Here is a 16532-nt window from a genome sequence, read left to right as displayed (position 1 = left end):
AAATTCCCAAGAATCCCATTTCATCGTTCAACCGCGGTTACCTTTTCCCTTCGCCACAAGACAATTCTCTTTCAATGCGGCCAATTTATCATTGTTTCGATCACAAAAATCATCAGAAAAGTATCTGGTCGATCGACCAATCAGATCCTTCGAGGAATTTTATGTATACACGTACGCGAAATCGTGTAAGAGGAGGAACGGAACACGTCGTGACGGTTAAAGAATTGGACGATTACCACTTATTTCGCCTGTTTTCCTTTCAGGGTGATGATGTAACGGGACTTTCGCTGTCGCTGCTGCAGTGAAGCAACGATGTCCACGGCACAATGCAACCGCTTCGTGCAGAACGCTTGGAAGAAGGAACTCTGTTCCAACTGCTTCAAGCCGCGGGAGGAGCACGCCTCGCCGGAAGAGACGTTCAGGGTGAACATAGGCAGGGCTCTGAACCACGTCAAGACTGATAATTTTAAGTTACAGGTATTTTCCAAAATATTTTCCAAAATGTTGAACGAAATTTTTCAACACGCTTCAATATAATTTTCGAGAGAGAAAAATTCGTTTGCAATTACGCACGTGCAAAAGAAAACAATTTATAATACGATAAATACGATACGAATCCTTCCATTCTGGTTAAAAAAGCATCGTTAACACGATGATCGATCATTCATTCACTCGATTGTTTTTCTCGATGGAAAATTGAGACCGCGGCGGGCGATCGCCAATTACGATCGCCGTGCCATCAACGCCTTTCGACGAAACTGGGTCGTTCGAGCAAAGGATGCTCTCCTACGCCAACAATTTCCTGGCAAGAAGATGGCGCGTATTCCACGCGAAAACCGTAACGCTCGCCAATTGTTGTTCAACCTGCCGCTTTTTATAATAGCGAATCTTATATCCCCGATTCCCTTCGAGTTGCGTTTTCTTATGCGAGGCCACTTATGTGCGCTGGAATTCCGGTTGAACGCACGGAGCAACGGGAGGAGGGGAAGGCAAGTCGAACCAAACAGCGTTGTAAGATGTTCAAACAACGGTAATGGAGGGAAAATCTCTAGGAACACACCAGACCCCTCTCTCTCTCTCTGTTCCAATTAAACGAATTTTTCCACTGCTCGCGATGCAATCGCGAGAACTCAATTCCTCTTCTACAATTCTCGTTTAGAGGAAGATCAAGTTTACGTGATAAACTTGCGTTGTAATTCTCTTTTTGTCGCATCCTAAAAAAAAAAGTGATTAAATGGAGATTGCTGGAGGTAATTGCAAAAATTGTATCGTTGTTGTAACGGACCGAATATCTTTTTATCGAATTATATTTTATTCGAGGAACAATTAAGTAATTGGTATTCTCTTTCTCTTCTTTCTCTTCGTCAAAAAAATATAAATTATGCACAAAATTTTAGTTCCATCTTATAAGTTAATATTCGAATCGTGACAGTGTCAAATTGTCGTGAAATAGTGAATTTCTTTTACGTGACGGTGCAACGCGAAATCGTGAGGATAGGCGTGTTATTCTACCAGAATTTAACGCGCGCGTGTGGGCGCATTCCGTCGAGAAAGGAAAAACTCTGTCTGTTCAAATGCCCACGCCGCGTTTTTAAAATCGTGGTGCCTCGTGGGAAATTGTTGGAAAAAAAAGAAAAAAAGAAAAATAGGAGCAATAAAAACTCGAAAGGAGAGAAAACGATCCGGTGAAAATCTAGTTTCCTCCGATCACTTTCTCCGATCGTTAATTTAGAGTTCGACATCCGGCGGGATGGAAAAATGACACATCCGACAATGTTTTTTCTTTTTTTTCTTTCTTTTTTCTCTCTCTTTCTCTTCTCTCCGAGCGAATGTTTTTTAATCAAAACGCGAAGAAAAACGTAATAACTTTAAAATACTTATTTCCATTATATAATAAAACTAAAATTATTTCTTCGCATTCATTTCGAGGTTATCCTGATTAAGCAAAAAAGATCGTACATTTTGGATCGTACAATTGATCCAAAAACTTCCAAACAAGTAAAACCAGAGAGATATCGATCCAATCTTAATCCAAGACACGATAATCCAACGAAAAAAAAAAAAAAAAGAAAAACACGAACGAGTTGGAAACATTCGAAAAGGAAGTTTTTTTTTTTCGAAGGAAAAATTGCGCGAAGGTGTCGTCCGGACGAATAAGACGGAAGCACTCGTCCAGTTTCGTCGACTCGTCGCTTTCGAAAGAATTCGCAGCGTCACTTCGATCGTCCCTTCCTTTCCACCCGCTGTTATGAAACACGAGTTGTCGCTCGAAAATCAAACGGTTCGAGGCGCACGGCCGTTGAAGAAAACTAGTGGACTACGGTTACTCGACCGTGCCGGTGCACGCTCCTCTCGACCCGTGCTTCGAAAATAGGCGGACAGAGAGAGAGAGAGACTCTGTCCCTTCTTTCTTCTCCGTTGAATAATTCATTCGTCCAAGGTTTTTCATTAAAAGGCCAGCTGACCGTGCGGCAAACTTTCTTCGACCCCCGGCGACGAGAAAAATAACGTTTTTCGCGCCGGCTGCGCCTCTCGTCGAATCTAAAACTTTCGGGCGAGGAGTGAGAAACTTTCGTTTCCTGACACCAGGCGATAACGTGACATCTCCTTGGTGGATAGATCGGTGGAATTACCTCTTCGACAGTCTCGAATTATCAGCCAGGATTACCAGGACGGGGGACAGAACGATTATAAGTTTGGTTAAGCCGAGTTTCGAGCGTTGCTCTCTACGCACCAAACTCCGTCCAACGATATTATATTTAATTCGGGTTTGAAGGATTTGAAGAAGCCTGGAAATCTTATCTCTCTCTCAAGAGAGGGAGAGTATATCTCTCATAGTAAACAAAAATCTCAACATGCCTGTCAACTGGAGAATCGCGGTAATTTATTCTCCTGTCATTTGAACTCGAAACTTTTTCCATTTCGTATTCCAAAATTTCCAACGATTGTCCCTGCAGTTAAATTGTTTCTACGAAGCAGAATCGACGTCTCATTTAAAAAATCTGCGATTGAAACGTTTCAGAGTATCCTGCGGGGGAAGGGGATCGCGCAGAGGAGTCAAAGGAAGAAGAACGTGACGTTCACGGATGATTTGACGGAGATAATCGGTTACGGTGGCGATGACTTCTTCTCGGAGGACGAGGAGGAGGAGGACGAGCAGGACACGGCCGAGTCCCTGAACGGGGACGACGAGATACCGCCGGACAGCGAGGAGGAGAGGGCTTTGGGCAACCTGACGCGCGCCAACACCAATTTCAACACCATCACCGCCAATCTGACGGAGATCGTGGCAACGAACGAGTCGAGCAAGTCGTCCAGCAAATCGTTCGCGTCCCTCATGCTTGGAAGGATACAGAAGGACTCGGAGGGGAAGAAGACCACGTTGCTGGTCTCGGTGACGCCGTTCGGCGGCGACGAGTCGTTGCCAACGGCCAAGAGGCCCAGTGACAAAAAGGTGAATGGATTCGTCAACGGGTTCACGAACTTTTCCAAGTGCAAATCCACTACGACGACTACGACGGTGGACAACGAGAAGGCGGAGGTTGGTTAACAAATTTTTATCCTTCTTTTTTTTTTACAAATTAACTTCAAGATCGAATCATGACGAATCAATCTCTTCTTTCGAACGAGATGCTATTAAAATTATCGCTCACTGGGATAATTGAACAAATGAAACGTTTCTCCGAAATCCGTTCCAGATGCAAAAGAAGAAAGCGGAGATGGAGTCGAAGAAGGACGGGAAGAAGGAAAATCGGAAATACCCGTCGAGCATGGAGAAGATCGTGGACATGCCGCTCATCGCGTCCGCCAATTTGATCTCCGTCGTGCAACGAAACGAGTCGACGAACGAGCCCGAGGAATCGAGCGTCGAGGGGTCGACGAATTTGGATACCGGAAATAAATCGGAGAAGAAGAACACATGCCGCGGCCAGGCGGCGAAGAGCAACGAGAGGGCGAGGAACGGCGTGGAACAAGCGCAAAAGATCGAAAGGGGCGCGAGGATCGAATACGATTTCACGAAAATGGGAGCGAAGACGTTGGACGGTCTCAAGGGTGGTATCGAGTTGACTCTGACGCCTCTGGCGAAGAACGAGGCCGAAGACGCGGCTGAGAGCGACAGATCCATGATGATCGGGGGAGGGAAGGAGGCGAGTAAAGTTGTCGCGTCGTCGTTGGGCGAGGGTGGAAAGGGGGGCAAGCAGGAGACGAGGAAGAAGAGGGGGTTCGGGGGCGCGGAGAGTCGGGAGTGCTCGGGTGAGCCGGACGGGAGGGAGGACGAGAAGGACGCGGCGGTTGAACAACCGCCCGCGCTCCCTAAGAGTCCGCCGCCGCCCCCTGCCGAGGCCAGGCCCCCCCCAACCCTTGCCCAAGGCGAGACGTTCAACAAGCAACCGATCGTCACGGAGCCGAGGCCGTCCTTCCTGCACGGGGCGATCAATTCCGAGGCGAAGGTGAAGCCTTTGGTGCCCCAGAAGCCGACCAATTTCTCGGCAAAGAGCAATTCCGTGGAAGGGAAGAACAATTGCGCGCCGCCTCCTTCCCCTCCGGTTCAACAAGCCTCTGGGACGACGAGGTCCGGTCAGAACGCGGGTAAGCATTTTTCTTTACTTTCATTCGAGAGGATTATTTGGAATTTTAACTAATTTAATAAATTGAGACCGATACGTCACCGATCGAAATCATCGTCAGATCGGATGATGATTCCGTAATAGTTAGATCAGAAGCGTTGATACCGTTGATAAGATGGCCGCGTGAATCCATCCCTCCAATTAGTCGCAACGATAACCACTCCGCTCCAATTAACCGGCTTTGGTTCACACAGGTGCGAACGTGTCCAACGCGGAACAAGCAACGACTGCCTGCCGATTAACGGGAACCAAAGACAAGTCCGAGGAGGAGGTTTCGAGCGCGGATCAAAATCGGGGAAATTCTCTCGCGGAGAATACCACGGGAAAGCCAGCGGAACAAATCTCCTCGACCAACGAGATCCACTCTCGATCCCGGAACAACAACAACGTCCCTCCAAAGGTTTCGTCGTATCGTGGAGGACAAAGTGTCGAGGCCAAGAGTGCGATCGTCGAGACGGTGCCTTCGAAAATTTCACCCGGGAAGTCAACTACGACGACTTCGAGCAGAAATCAGGCAACGGAGTGTTGCGGGGATCCGAGGCAGGAGGGCGGTGAAATAGAAGAAGAGGTGACGGAGGGCCAATCCTCGGCAGTGGTCGAGCTGATGCGATCCAACAACAACAACAACAAGAGAAGAATGGCGCCGAAACCGCCGCCGGCCGATTTCGTCGAGGAATTATTCCTGCCCCCCTCCACCTCGAGCCTGTTCGCAAGGAACCCCGGCGCCAATTTCAAATCGGACTCGCCTGTGGTCAGGGAGAAGGAGAAACGGGAGAGGGCCTCCTCGTGCAGTCCGAAATTTCGGAAGGCGGTGTCCGAGCTGCCGGATCCGACCGTGGCCGCGGCGCAAACGGCCGCAATCGTCCACGACCCGACCTCGAGGAGGAGCATCTCCCTGTCACAGGACAATCTGACGAGCGGGCAATCGGAGGTGAGGGAGGAGAAGAAGAGGGGCAGGCCCCGTTTCTCGTTGAAACGATTTTTGAGAATGGGCTCGAGGAAGGACGTGGACATGGTCGGGGGTGGGCACGGGTCGAGTTCGAGGATCGACGAGATACCCTCGACCCCGCAACCGAAACCCCGATTGGAGATCATACACCCCCTCGAGTTGGATGGCGCTGCCGTCGAGGTGGTGGGGAACGATCGGGTAGGAAGGATAGCCGAGGATCAACCGGATTCCTGCGTTTCTCCCAGAAACGACGCGGCAAGAGCGAGTCGATCTCCTTTGTCCAACGGATCGCACGCCGGTGAGTCTCTCTCTCTTTCGATACGCTTTTATTAATCGGTGGAAGAGTCCTTGTTTCGATATTATTAATATTTTGGAAAAAACGAGAGAGTAGTAATTGGGGATAATTTTAAACGAAGCTTATATAAAATTATATAAAAGTATCAATTTAAAAAAGAATCAATTTCGATTTAATTATTCCGTACGATCTTGTCTTGTTTAATTAACACGGGCATTATTAAGCCTCAAGAGTGACGCCCACGTGACTCCTCCTCGAAGAGGAGGACGCGAGTAATATATACGAGGCTTGCTGGGATGATGGCTTCTTCCTCGGCCGGCGCTTGAATTCTCCGAACGGCGACGCCAAATTTACAACCGTCGTAAACCGGCTAACGATATTCGTCCCGATGTTACAGTGAGGCCGGGGAAGCCACCACCACCGCCGAGGAACCAGTCCCTGGAGGATTGGTCAAGACTGGATCCAACGAGCAAACCGGTCAGACCACCACCGCCACGCGTCGAGACCAAACAACTACCGTCGAGGAGCGACAAGTCATCCTCGAAATCGCCGTCCTCCTCCCCCCCCTCCTCCTCCTCCTCGTCATCGTCGTCGTCGGCGGCGTCGTCGTCATCGTCGTCTACATCGTCTTCGTCTTCGTCTTCGTCTTCGTCGTCGTCGTCGCCCTGGCAGCCGACAGCCTCGACCACCTCAGACTCGATTTACGCGAATCTGGGTAAGTTCAGGCCCATACAATGTAACTAATGATCATCCACGGCAAGTCTCTCTTTCTCTCTCTCTCTCTTTCTATCTTTCTCTCTCTCTCTCTCGATGTTGTAACAGCCATACTCACACGAATCCTCGCGCGCCAGCTGCTTCCCCTCTTTTTTTTTTTTTTTTTTTCTTTTTGATAAATAATATACTGGGTGTTAATGTATTTCGCGGATGATATGGCGTTCGAAGGAGTCGATTGTGAAAAGAGATACGATAAATTTGAGGGAAGCTGGAATGTTTTTGTCGTTCGAGTAATTCAATCTTGCGATGGATACAAGCGCGGACGAATCGTGACGTTGATACGAACGCAAAACACAACCGTTTTATAAATTTACAATAAGAAGTTTTTCGTATATCTGGCTTCCATTTTGCGTATACGTTGTTATCGATTATCATCTTACAATTATTTTTGTACCCTCCTTCGACTTTTGCCGCATTGAATGAATCAACAAATCGCTTAATTTAAACATTTTTATTAACCTATCTGATATCGAACTCAAACTCTCATTCTCATAACCTCAATCATTATCGCGTATCGATATTTCCCGCCCCTGTGTTTGGATTACGATATTTTCCGAAAATCGTTCAACAAATATGCTAACACCCTATACACACACACACATATCTTTCTCTTTGCGAGTACGTCCGATCCGGGAATAATCCTTGTAACGCTGGATAACGGTGGTTAACTCTTACCTCCCCTCACGATTTATCGTTTCTTTTTTTTTTTTTTCTTCGTTCCTCGTTTCGCCGGGTCGACGTACGGTCTCGTCGTGAAATTGCCGTTTCTTTCATTTCTCGTTCTCTCCTTCCCTCCCTTCCTCCCTCCCTCCCTCTTTCTCTCTCTCTTATTTTTCCGATTTCGACGGTGCCGCTCTCGCTTCAACGAACGTTTTACGCACGATCGATAAGGATGAACAGCTGCGAATTAGTCATATCGTATTAATGTTCTTCTTCGATGCGCCCTTCTTTTTTTTTTTTTTTTGAAACTTCGCTAAATATATATATATATATATACATACATATATATGCCATACGCGTTTTGTCTCTATTATTATTATTGTTATTTTTTTTTTCCTTTTTTTTTTTGTATTTTATCCTCCACTACTACTAATCCCCCACGAAAGACTATTATATTATACTTTTTATTGTACTCTACCAGTGTACTACTACTATTACCTTTCCCGACTAACCGAGATCTATTAGAGATATTGTACGAACGATTCACGATTCTCTGTGATATATACTTTTATTACCATTATTACTTATTAGCTATTTTTTTGTTAGCGCCTTTCCTTTTTTTTTTTTTTTTTTTACGATTACTTCTTTTTCTCTCTCTCTCTCTCTCGACGATAAGCCGCGAATTTCCACGCGTATAATAATCGTCGCGCGACTCGTCGCCATTTTGATACAGAAAATAATTTTCTATTTTCACCGAGCGAATGTTGCCTGCCTCCACGGGCGAGAGGTGCGATCAGAAAAGTTTGAGAATGGCTGAAACTTAAAAAGGAAAAAAAAAAAAAAAAATGAATTTCGAAGAAACAAGCGAATTAAATCATTTTGTATGAATCGACGACGAATATGGAACAAAGTTTTGTAAAATAAATGAAGAAAGGAAATGATAGGATTGGAAAGATTCTGTAATCTCGAATTTCTGTGTCTGAAATAAAGTGTTTGTTGTCTGAAAAATAAAAAAGAAAAAGAACGCCTTATTTTCTTGTTCACGTGATAGTCTCTGATTTTTTTTTTCTTTTCTTTTCTTCTTTCTTTTTTTTTTATTATTTTTTTTTTTTCTATTATTTCTCGTTCGTTGCACCCGTCCGATTAGAAACAGTATCTCTCTATCCAACGCGCAATGATTTTTTCCCCCTCATTCTTCAACGACGAACGAACGGAGGCCTCGACGATGCGAAACGACGAAGCGAAAGAAAATTAGAAGGAAAAAAGAAAAAAAGAAAAAAAGAACCTCGATAACGAAAACCTTGGATAACGATTGTTATTGGATTGCGGCGCGATTCGATTTTGGGGGCTGCTTCATCGTTAACCGCATGAGACTGCGTTCAAAGACCACCAGAATTTGCATACGCATCCCTTTTTCATCCGCCCATTCTCCTCCGCTCTTTTTTTTTTTTTTTCCCTTTAATACTACTACCCATCGTATCGATTCGTAATTTCATTCACAGCGGGGCGTGGATTAAACTTAAACGATCGACACCCTTCCCTCTAAGTTAACTTTGAATCGTCGATAATTTATTTTTTTCATACAAATCTTTTAAATCGATGAAACATTCTTCGAAGAGTTCAAAAAAACGTATCGATATCTAAATTTTCCATTCAAATAATCGTTGAAAAGGAACAGTTTTTTCGAAAGTTAATCTTTTTCTTTTATTCCAATATAATCGAACCGATATTCTTCGAAGAGAATTCTAGTAAATTTTCCACCTAAAATAATCGGCGATTCGAAGGGTAACAGGACTCTTTGTCCGCGCGTGAAACGGTGGATACGAGATTGCTTTGGCTGCGAGAATCGAACGGCTATATATATATATATATATGTATATATATATATAGGGTAGAGAGGTGCTCATCTCATCCCCTCGAAATCCGCTGTAAATAGTAAACACATCGGCGGTGACGTGTGAACCGGTGGGTAGGATTGTTGCGCAAGGTGTATCCTTAACCGCCCCTGGGTGCAACTAACGCCGCATGTGTATTGATTGCATATTAGCATCGTGTACTACCTTTAGTCAATGCCCGTGGTTACGAATGCCAATTCCAGCATTCCCGATGATCCGCGCACCAACTTCGAAAACCCACTTAATTCACCGTGTTTCCAATCTGGAATTTCTCTGTTTAACCCTTTGCCTCTATCGAACTCCCTTTGCCGGGGGGGGGGGGGGATAAAATACACGCGGCGTATCTAATTACGAACGTTATCTAAACGTTCGGCAAACATTTTGCAATCACATTTGGGAATTCGGATTCTGAATAGAAACCGGCTGTGATTATTGGTGGAAAAATTGAAGGAGAAGAGAAGAAGGTAAAGGGTTGAATGGACTCTCGTCTTTAGACGAGATAGATCACCACGTTACCAGTGCTGTTCAACAACTGCTGCCTAATAAAAGAGAGACACCTGATATATAAAACTATCTCTTCGAATCCTTTATTTCTAAAAATTTTCCCAACGGGAAAATTATTAAGAATATTATTCATAGTGCGGATCTGGAACAAAAAAAAGTTTTTCTTTTCCTCGTGGTTTGAATTCGAATGAAACTTGAAAATAAAAGAAAAGAAAAAACCTGGTTGAAATAGAATTTGAACAGCTCTGGTCTGAATCATCGATAATAAATCATCGGTCAAATAATTCGAACGAAAATAATTCTCGGCGAGCGATCGATTGGAGAGATCGATCCGAGACATGTCGAACGACATCGATCGAGCGAGGATACTCGATTCTCGCTCCAACTCCCTCCCTCCGTTCCATCGCAAGTGCAGAAACAACCGTTGTCTCCGCATACAGAATGCTAGCGCGTGTCTAGCGTTTTTTTTTCTAGCCGAAAAAAAACGAAAACTCCTTAGCACGCTAGTACGGTAGCTAGCCTGTTTTGTGACAATGCCTTGTGTCTTGTGGTACTAACCTTGTGGCGCTTGACGATGGCGGACGTGCCTGCAGCAGCGGAGGATGTTACAGGTGAGGTGCGCAGCTCGTTGGCACCCTCGAAACCGCAAAGAACAGCCAGCATGAGGGACCAAGCAACCTCGCAGCCGATCCTCAAGAAACACGGATCCTCGACCCCGGCCCTTAATCAGGATTACGAGCCCGCTACTGCGCCACCCACGTCCGATTCACTGGTAATGCTATTATTAACGGCCTTTTTAATGATTTTTACGGGCATTCTCTCGCGACGTGGGTTCGAGACACGAGTTCGAGGATTTAAGGGGCGAGACTTCAACTTTTTTTTTTTTTTTTTTTTATTAACCGTTCGAAGTATTCTTAGATTAAAACGAGGGAGGGTTTCTTTTTTCTTTCTGTCTCTCTCTTTTGGATCGTGTTTCTTCTCGTCGATCGATATTGAGATAAATCGTCTCGAATCTTATTTATGCTAGGATGAAGTGTGGAAGAGGGAGGAAACTTCTTTCTTTAGTTATTGGAGGATTCTGAAATTGCGTGGCACAATGTTTTCTAACTTTTCTTGAGATGCAATTCATACGAGGTATGGGGAAAACTCGCGCAACAACCGTTTCTTACCAGCATCAGAGTACTATGAAATTCTGGCACGGTATATTTAGATACTTCTCTTTCTTGGGAAATTCTATTTTATTCCATAAGGTAAGAAAATAAAACGATACGGTTTTCTTCCACCATCCACGAAACGACGAAAGATATTGCTATTATATAGTAAATAAATAGTATAATTGTTAATAGATCATTGTTTGAAAATAGCAATTCATTTGTTATTAACAATAACTTGGATAACTTGTTTCTGAATAATATTTTTTCCTTCGAATAATTTGTATATTTCATGAAAAATTGCGGGTGACTAATTTCTCTTGCTTCTTCACATTTTTTTCCAGACGTCTAACGACAGTCATGTTTACGAGTGCCTTTCCAGCTCGCCGGAATGCGACTCGAATCTCGAGCTCAGACACGGTGGCGGATCTCATCTCACCTGCAAGAGGAAATCCGACAGCAACGCGATGGAACACGGCGCAGAATTCAAATTTCATCATCAGACGTTCGTCAGATCGACCTCGCTCCCATATTGCGGCAGCGAGACCGAGAGCGAGCTCTACGCTCCGTACGGTTTTTACACCGGCGATGAGGTACGATCCCTTGGTATTTCTCGAACTGGGCGTGGGCGGTCACGCGAGATATCGACTTGTTCGTAAAGCGTTAGTCTCAAAATTGTGGTCAGTGTCGAAGATATACAACAGCAATCCGAATCGCGAAATTTTCCTAAAAATTAATCGATGATTTTGTCGCTGGAATTACAGAATATATAATTCCAAAACTTTTCTCGTTATAAAATCGGTTTTCGCTTCTAAATCGCTCTTACAAATTCTTATCTTTTTCCTCTTTTTGAAATACCGCCACAGCGGGTCGGCTCCGATCCAGTCGTCGACACGAGCCGAATATTGCCGACCGCTATAACGAGCATTGCCGAACAATGCCGACTGGAGCCGACGATACGGCGCCGAACATTGCCGATCCGTTCCGATCAAAGTCGAACGGAGAGAGAATCTCGCTAATAGGAGATTCAATATAATTTCTTGTACATTTCTTCTGTGAAGAAAGAAACGAGAGAAAATTATTATAAATTTATGTCCAATGGTCCCTTGGTTATGACACCCTTTTTTTCTTGTCCTTCGAGCAAAAATTCATTTCATTCTCGCTGACTTTTTCACATAGTGGATCGGTTTCACAGCTGCTTAGCGCGGGGCCCAGCGATTTTATTACCGCACAACTCGATTTCACGGCATTTGCGAAACTTTATTACTCGGCGTAAAAAAGTTTCGCGGCCTGGACTTTTCTTATTTAATAAAGATCCCGGGGAAACAATTTCACTTCGGGATAGTTTTATCGGCCGCACAACCGCCGCGGAATTTATAATGGGATTTTTTAAAATGCAGGGTCCCGAGGAGGATCAGGACTGGAAGAATAAGGACGACGAATTAAGGATAAGCCGATTGAGGCAACGCAGAGGTCGCAGTATAGTTCATCGAAGCCTCGAGGATAATTACGGTGCCGTCGTGGTCGCGAATCACGAAGCTCTCGCGCAATTCCTTGACCAGGTATTTTTCTCCTCTCTTTCAACTTATCTTCAACTTCAAACTCTCTTCGAATCTTTGTATCATAAGATCCGAGATTTTTATTCGAGAACTACTTGATTTCAAGATAAATCGATTTCTTATTTAATGCCACACTCGATTGTGTTACTCTTGTGTTAAGGAGACACAATATTCTCGTATGTAATCTGTTTATTTTTCTCTGAAACAATTTTTATTGCGAACAATTCGAATATTTTCATCGTACGTTTCACGTTACACAGCTGAACCAAACGCCCCAAGTGCCGGCTGGTTTGCGAGCGTTGAAAAATACGAACCCACGTGTAAGCCACTTCGGCATCGACGCCAATACGTCGATCACAGTCGGCAGGAGAATATTTTGCTCGGCGACGTGGAACGAGCTGAACGTCACACTGTGCATCGCCTTCGATCTGGCCACGCACGTCTCGCGGAAGGAATTTTATTTGGCACCTATAATCGAGTTTATAGACAGCCCACCCAAGGAAATTATCGACAACGGGTGTTTACCTACGAACAAGCAACTCGAAGGTATCTCGTCTTATCACGTTGCATTCAATTCTTCCATGCTTTTAAGAAATAAATATAAATACTGTTTCATATGCGCAAAAATTATTACATTAATTGATTTCCTTCAAGAAATTCGAATTATTCTCTTCAGTTTGCGTATTTTTCTCTCGATTATATCAAAGAAAAGAAGGAAGTCAAAGTCGAATCGAAATTGCAAATAATTTCTCCTTTGGTGAACTTCATTTTCCTTTTAAAAAGCTTCAAAAAGAATTTTTCCTCAAGTCTCGATTTTCGATATTGTTTCAGCGACCATTTCTGTCCTGCCACGGCTCCAAGTGAGCACGATACAATTATTCGGCGCCACGAGCAGGGATCCCCACGAGGAAGGAGCAATCAGGGAATCGTCGTTCGTTCTTCTTCAATTCGTCACCGCGTTGAAGAGCCTTCAGGCGCGAGGAATCGAAGAATCGGCGAGGAGCTTGAACAACGTGGTCCTATGCAGGGAAGACAAGGACGCCTATTACAGGCTCTATCTTCTTCAAGGGTGTGTAAACGCGAGAACGAAGCTTGCACGAAATTGGTTCGCTCATTGCTCGATAACGTCTCAACAGATTGAACGTGGAGACGAACGAGGACAGGGAGGAGGAGAGGGTTTCGTTGTGCCAATGCGCCCTCGTCGCTCTTCAACAGCTCAACTTGGCTAGCAAGCTGCCCGTGATACAGGAGTTGCTGATGAGGGAGAAAGCGGTTACCCTGTCTCAGGTACAACTCTTAACATTTATTTACTTGTCCCCTTTGAAAATATATAGAAACCATCGATTTATACTTCCTTTAACTCGAAGATCAATTCTTTTTCCTCAATTTTCCAAGATTCCAAAAGTTTAAGAGATAAATTTCTAAATAAATATCTAAGAGATAAATGCAGCGATTAATCGAGCTACGATGCACAGGTGAAATCCGTCCTGGAATTTTCTCTGTGGGGTCCAGCGGACGTGACATTCGGCGGGCCACGAGAGAGGGAGGTCACCCTGCAAAGGTGGTTGGATTTGGAAAGGGCGAACGTGCTTCACGCGTTGGTGAGGACGAGGGCACCCCTCACAGTCACGGACGAATACCAATTGCTGTTCCTGGTTCGAACCAGTGCCAAGATCATGGGCGAAGCTTCGCTCTTATTGGACGAGCAACGATCCCGGTTGCTTCGCTGCGCTCGTTAATCGACTGCTGCATTTCGTTTTATCCTCCGACCAATCTCCTCTTTGAAACCGTCGCGCGAAAAATCGAATCGATTCAACGTTTCACGCGACGAAAGGAAGGAGAATGTGCGGAACAGAATTGTACAGATCTATTTTCTCACAATTTATTGTCGGACAAAGCGAACACCAACGTTATCTCGAGTATTCGACAAGACAATGCTCAATCGAGGCGTGGGATCGCGTGGGATGTCTCCAAGTTCGCTTAAGAATAACAATTACTTCATCCCGCCGATCCGAAGTGTAATCTTATTAATTATTTGTATAAATAAAGTAATGTTGGCTGGACAATACAAAATTTTCTCTTCGACGATACGTGGCATCGATGGAATCTCTCCTAAGAATAGAGAAAGAAACGATCTAAGCCTCCTCTTCGATTCAATTAAATTATAAAGACAATTCTCGATTTTCATAGAGACTTTCAATTTTCCCAGAGACGACGAATAAAAGTTGAACGATCCTGTGAAAAAATGCACCAATCATGGCCTATATACGTGTAACATATATATAGTTGGCCCAGTTGGGGAACACTAGTTCGCGGATCGATCTATCAATGTCGCGGCGCGGAATCCACGCCAAATATCCGATACAACAAATTCCGGTGTAACAGCGCCGAGGATCGAGCGCGTATTATACGGCTAATGCAATAACGACGGTGCCAGGCCTTCGATAAATCAATGATCGCGCACTTTTCCGGCCCTCGGGCGAAATTCGCGACACGCGCCGACACGCGCAGGTGTGCGATCGTGTGGAGATTAAAAAGTTTGACGAAAAAAAAAAAGAAAGAAAAGAACGATCTTCTCTCTCTCCTTCCTCCTCCTGTAAAGGATGCATTCCTCTCCTTTTTTTCCTTTTTTCTTCTCTCTTTTTTTTTTTTCTCGAGCGACCACTCTCGTGGGAATTGGACCAAGCGGCTTCCAGAGCGTTTCACCTGTGCACCGAGCATAAACGAGTTTTTAATTAAACCTTATGAATTTAATGGAACACAACGCACAAAAGCGACGATGGACGCCGAGACGCTCGCGCAATCTCGTAAACCCGGCCCTTTTTTAATAACACGGCTGGTGAAGGAGGGGGAGGAGGAGAAAGAGAGAGGGAGGAGGCGATTTTTAAGCGAAGCTGGCTGGCTGGCTCGACCGATATCCATCCACCAGATATTCGAGGGTGCTCCGTTTTCCTTAAAACTTGTTTCGATGTTAAAATTTTCCATGTTATTAAATTTTTGATTTTGTATATACGACGATAAAAATGGGAAATTTGAAAATTGTGAAAGAATAAGAGAATATTATATAAATATTCTCGGGAAGAGCGAGGGAGAAAAAGGCGAGGGGAAGATCTGAATGCAAGCAGGAGACGTTCCATTGAACGTTTTGAACGGGGACAAGTTGATTCGAGTGGTCTTCAACGTCTCCTCCTACGAGATAAGGGGTTGCTTATTTGTTGGCACACTCGAGAATCCCTCTCTCATCTAGGTAATTTTCCCCGCCTAATAATATATATATATATATATCAATTATTGATCTTGGTTCTGTTCACATCGAGGAACTTCGTCACATTAACACTTACATTTGATTTCATAATTGTCCGTCAAGAAATATCGCGACAAATATTAACATTTCTTCCGAAATTTGTTTTTTTTTTTGGAAGAGGGAACAATGGAAGAGCGAGAAGGATGAAAAATTGATGAACCGTTGTGGTCGATGATGGTCTTGAGGCTTTAAGGGCGCCCTAGAAATTAAATTTAAACCCCGTATTATCGAAATCTGTTTACCCGATGATATTGGGGTGACGTTTAATGCTCGCGAAGGGAGATTTTCTCGCTCTCAAAATTGTTGGAACAAAATATCGTTAAATTAATCCAGATTTCCGATACGGCCAACAATTTTGCTAAAGATCTACTTATCGAAGCCTATTACTCTTTTCATCCCTTTCACTCGAGATTAATCAAAAATATTGGCCGAATTTATCTCCCTCCGTCGAGTCGTTCGTCTCGCAAGAAAGACTCTTGCTAAGAGGAAGAGGTAAAAAGCAGCGGTTGTGGCTTCGCTCTCACGTTGTTTTCCATGCACGTCGTGGGATGCAACAACAGCTCTCAACAACGCAGCGCCGAAATAACGCGCCGGGGCTGTTAAGCGGATACACCGGGAAACAATGGCGCGCGGTTTCAACAACGTGGAAGTCGGGGAAAGAGGTGTACACCGCTTAAAACGCTCACTATCGAAATCGTATTTCAACGTTGGATGGCTGCTGTTAACACGTGCACTCCATTAACGCAAGACGCACGTTGGAGCGATTTTGATTCATCGTGGCCGAGGAGGGATTGAGAAATCACCGCGATTCGG

General features: G+C 44.6%; 1 protein-coding gene across 3 annotated transcripts in view; it reads left to right on the top strand.

Moving 5' to 3' along the window:
• Positions 1 to 14483, top strand: part of LOC552257 (bromodomain-containing protein DDB_G0270170) — a 64176-nt gene extending 49693 nt beyond the window's left edge. For 2 of the 3 annotated variants that reach the window (XM_624633.6, XM_006561003.3), the window contains 12 exons: positions 264 to 477; positions 3023 to 3541; positions 3699 to 4590; positions 4823 to 5875; positions 6270 to 6587; positions 10299 to 10477; positions 11201 to 11449; positions 12257 to 12418; positions 12676 to 12961; positions 13247 to 13484; positions 13552 to 13702; positions 13891 to 14483. In XM_624633.6, coding sequence (XP_624636.4) covers positions 313 to 477; positions 3023 to 3541; positions 3699 to 4590; positions 4823 to 5875; positions 6270 to 6587; positions 10299 to 10477; positions 11201 to 11449; positions 12257 to 12418; positions 12676 to 12961; positions 13247 to 13484; positions 13552 to 13702; positions 13891 to 14154 — 4476 coding nt within the window. In that variant the 5' untranslated portion in view covers positions 264 to 312 and the 3' untranslated portion in view covers positions 14155 to 14483. The remainder of the gene's footprint in view (positions 1 to 263; positions 478 to 3022; positions 3542 to 3698; positions 4591 to 4822; positions 5876 to 6269; positions 6588 to 10298; positions 10478 to 11200; positions 11450 to 12256; positions 12419 to 12675; positions 12962 to 13246; positions 13485 to 13551; positions 13703 to 13890) is intronic. The other variant, XM_006561004.3, reaches the window with a different exon arrangement.
• The last annotated feature ends 2049 nt before the right edge of the window (positions 14484 to 16532 follow it).

This window comes from Apis mellifera, linkage group LG15 (genome assembly GCF_003254395.2).
Source record: "Apis mellifera strain DH4 linkage group LG15, Amel_HAv3.1, whole genome shotgun sequence".
Classification (NCBI taxonomy): domain Eukaryota; kingdom Metazoa; phylum Arthropoda; class Insecta; order Hymenoptera; family Apidae; genus Apis; species Apis mellifera.
The sequence above is the reverse complement of the archived record's forward strand: the minus strand, read 5'-3'. Positions and strand labels throughout refer to the sequence as shown.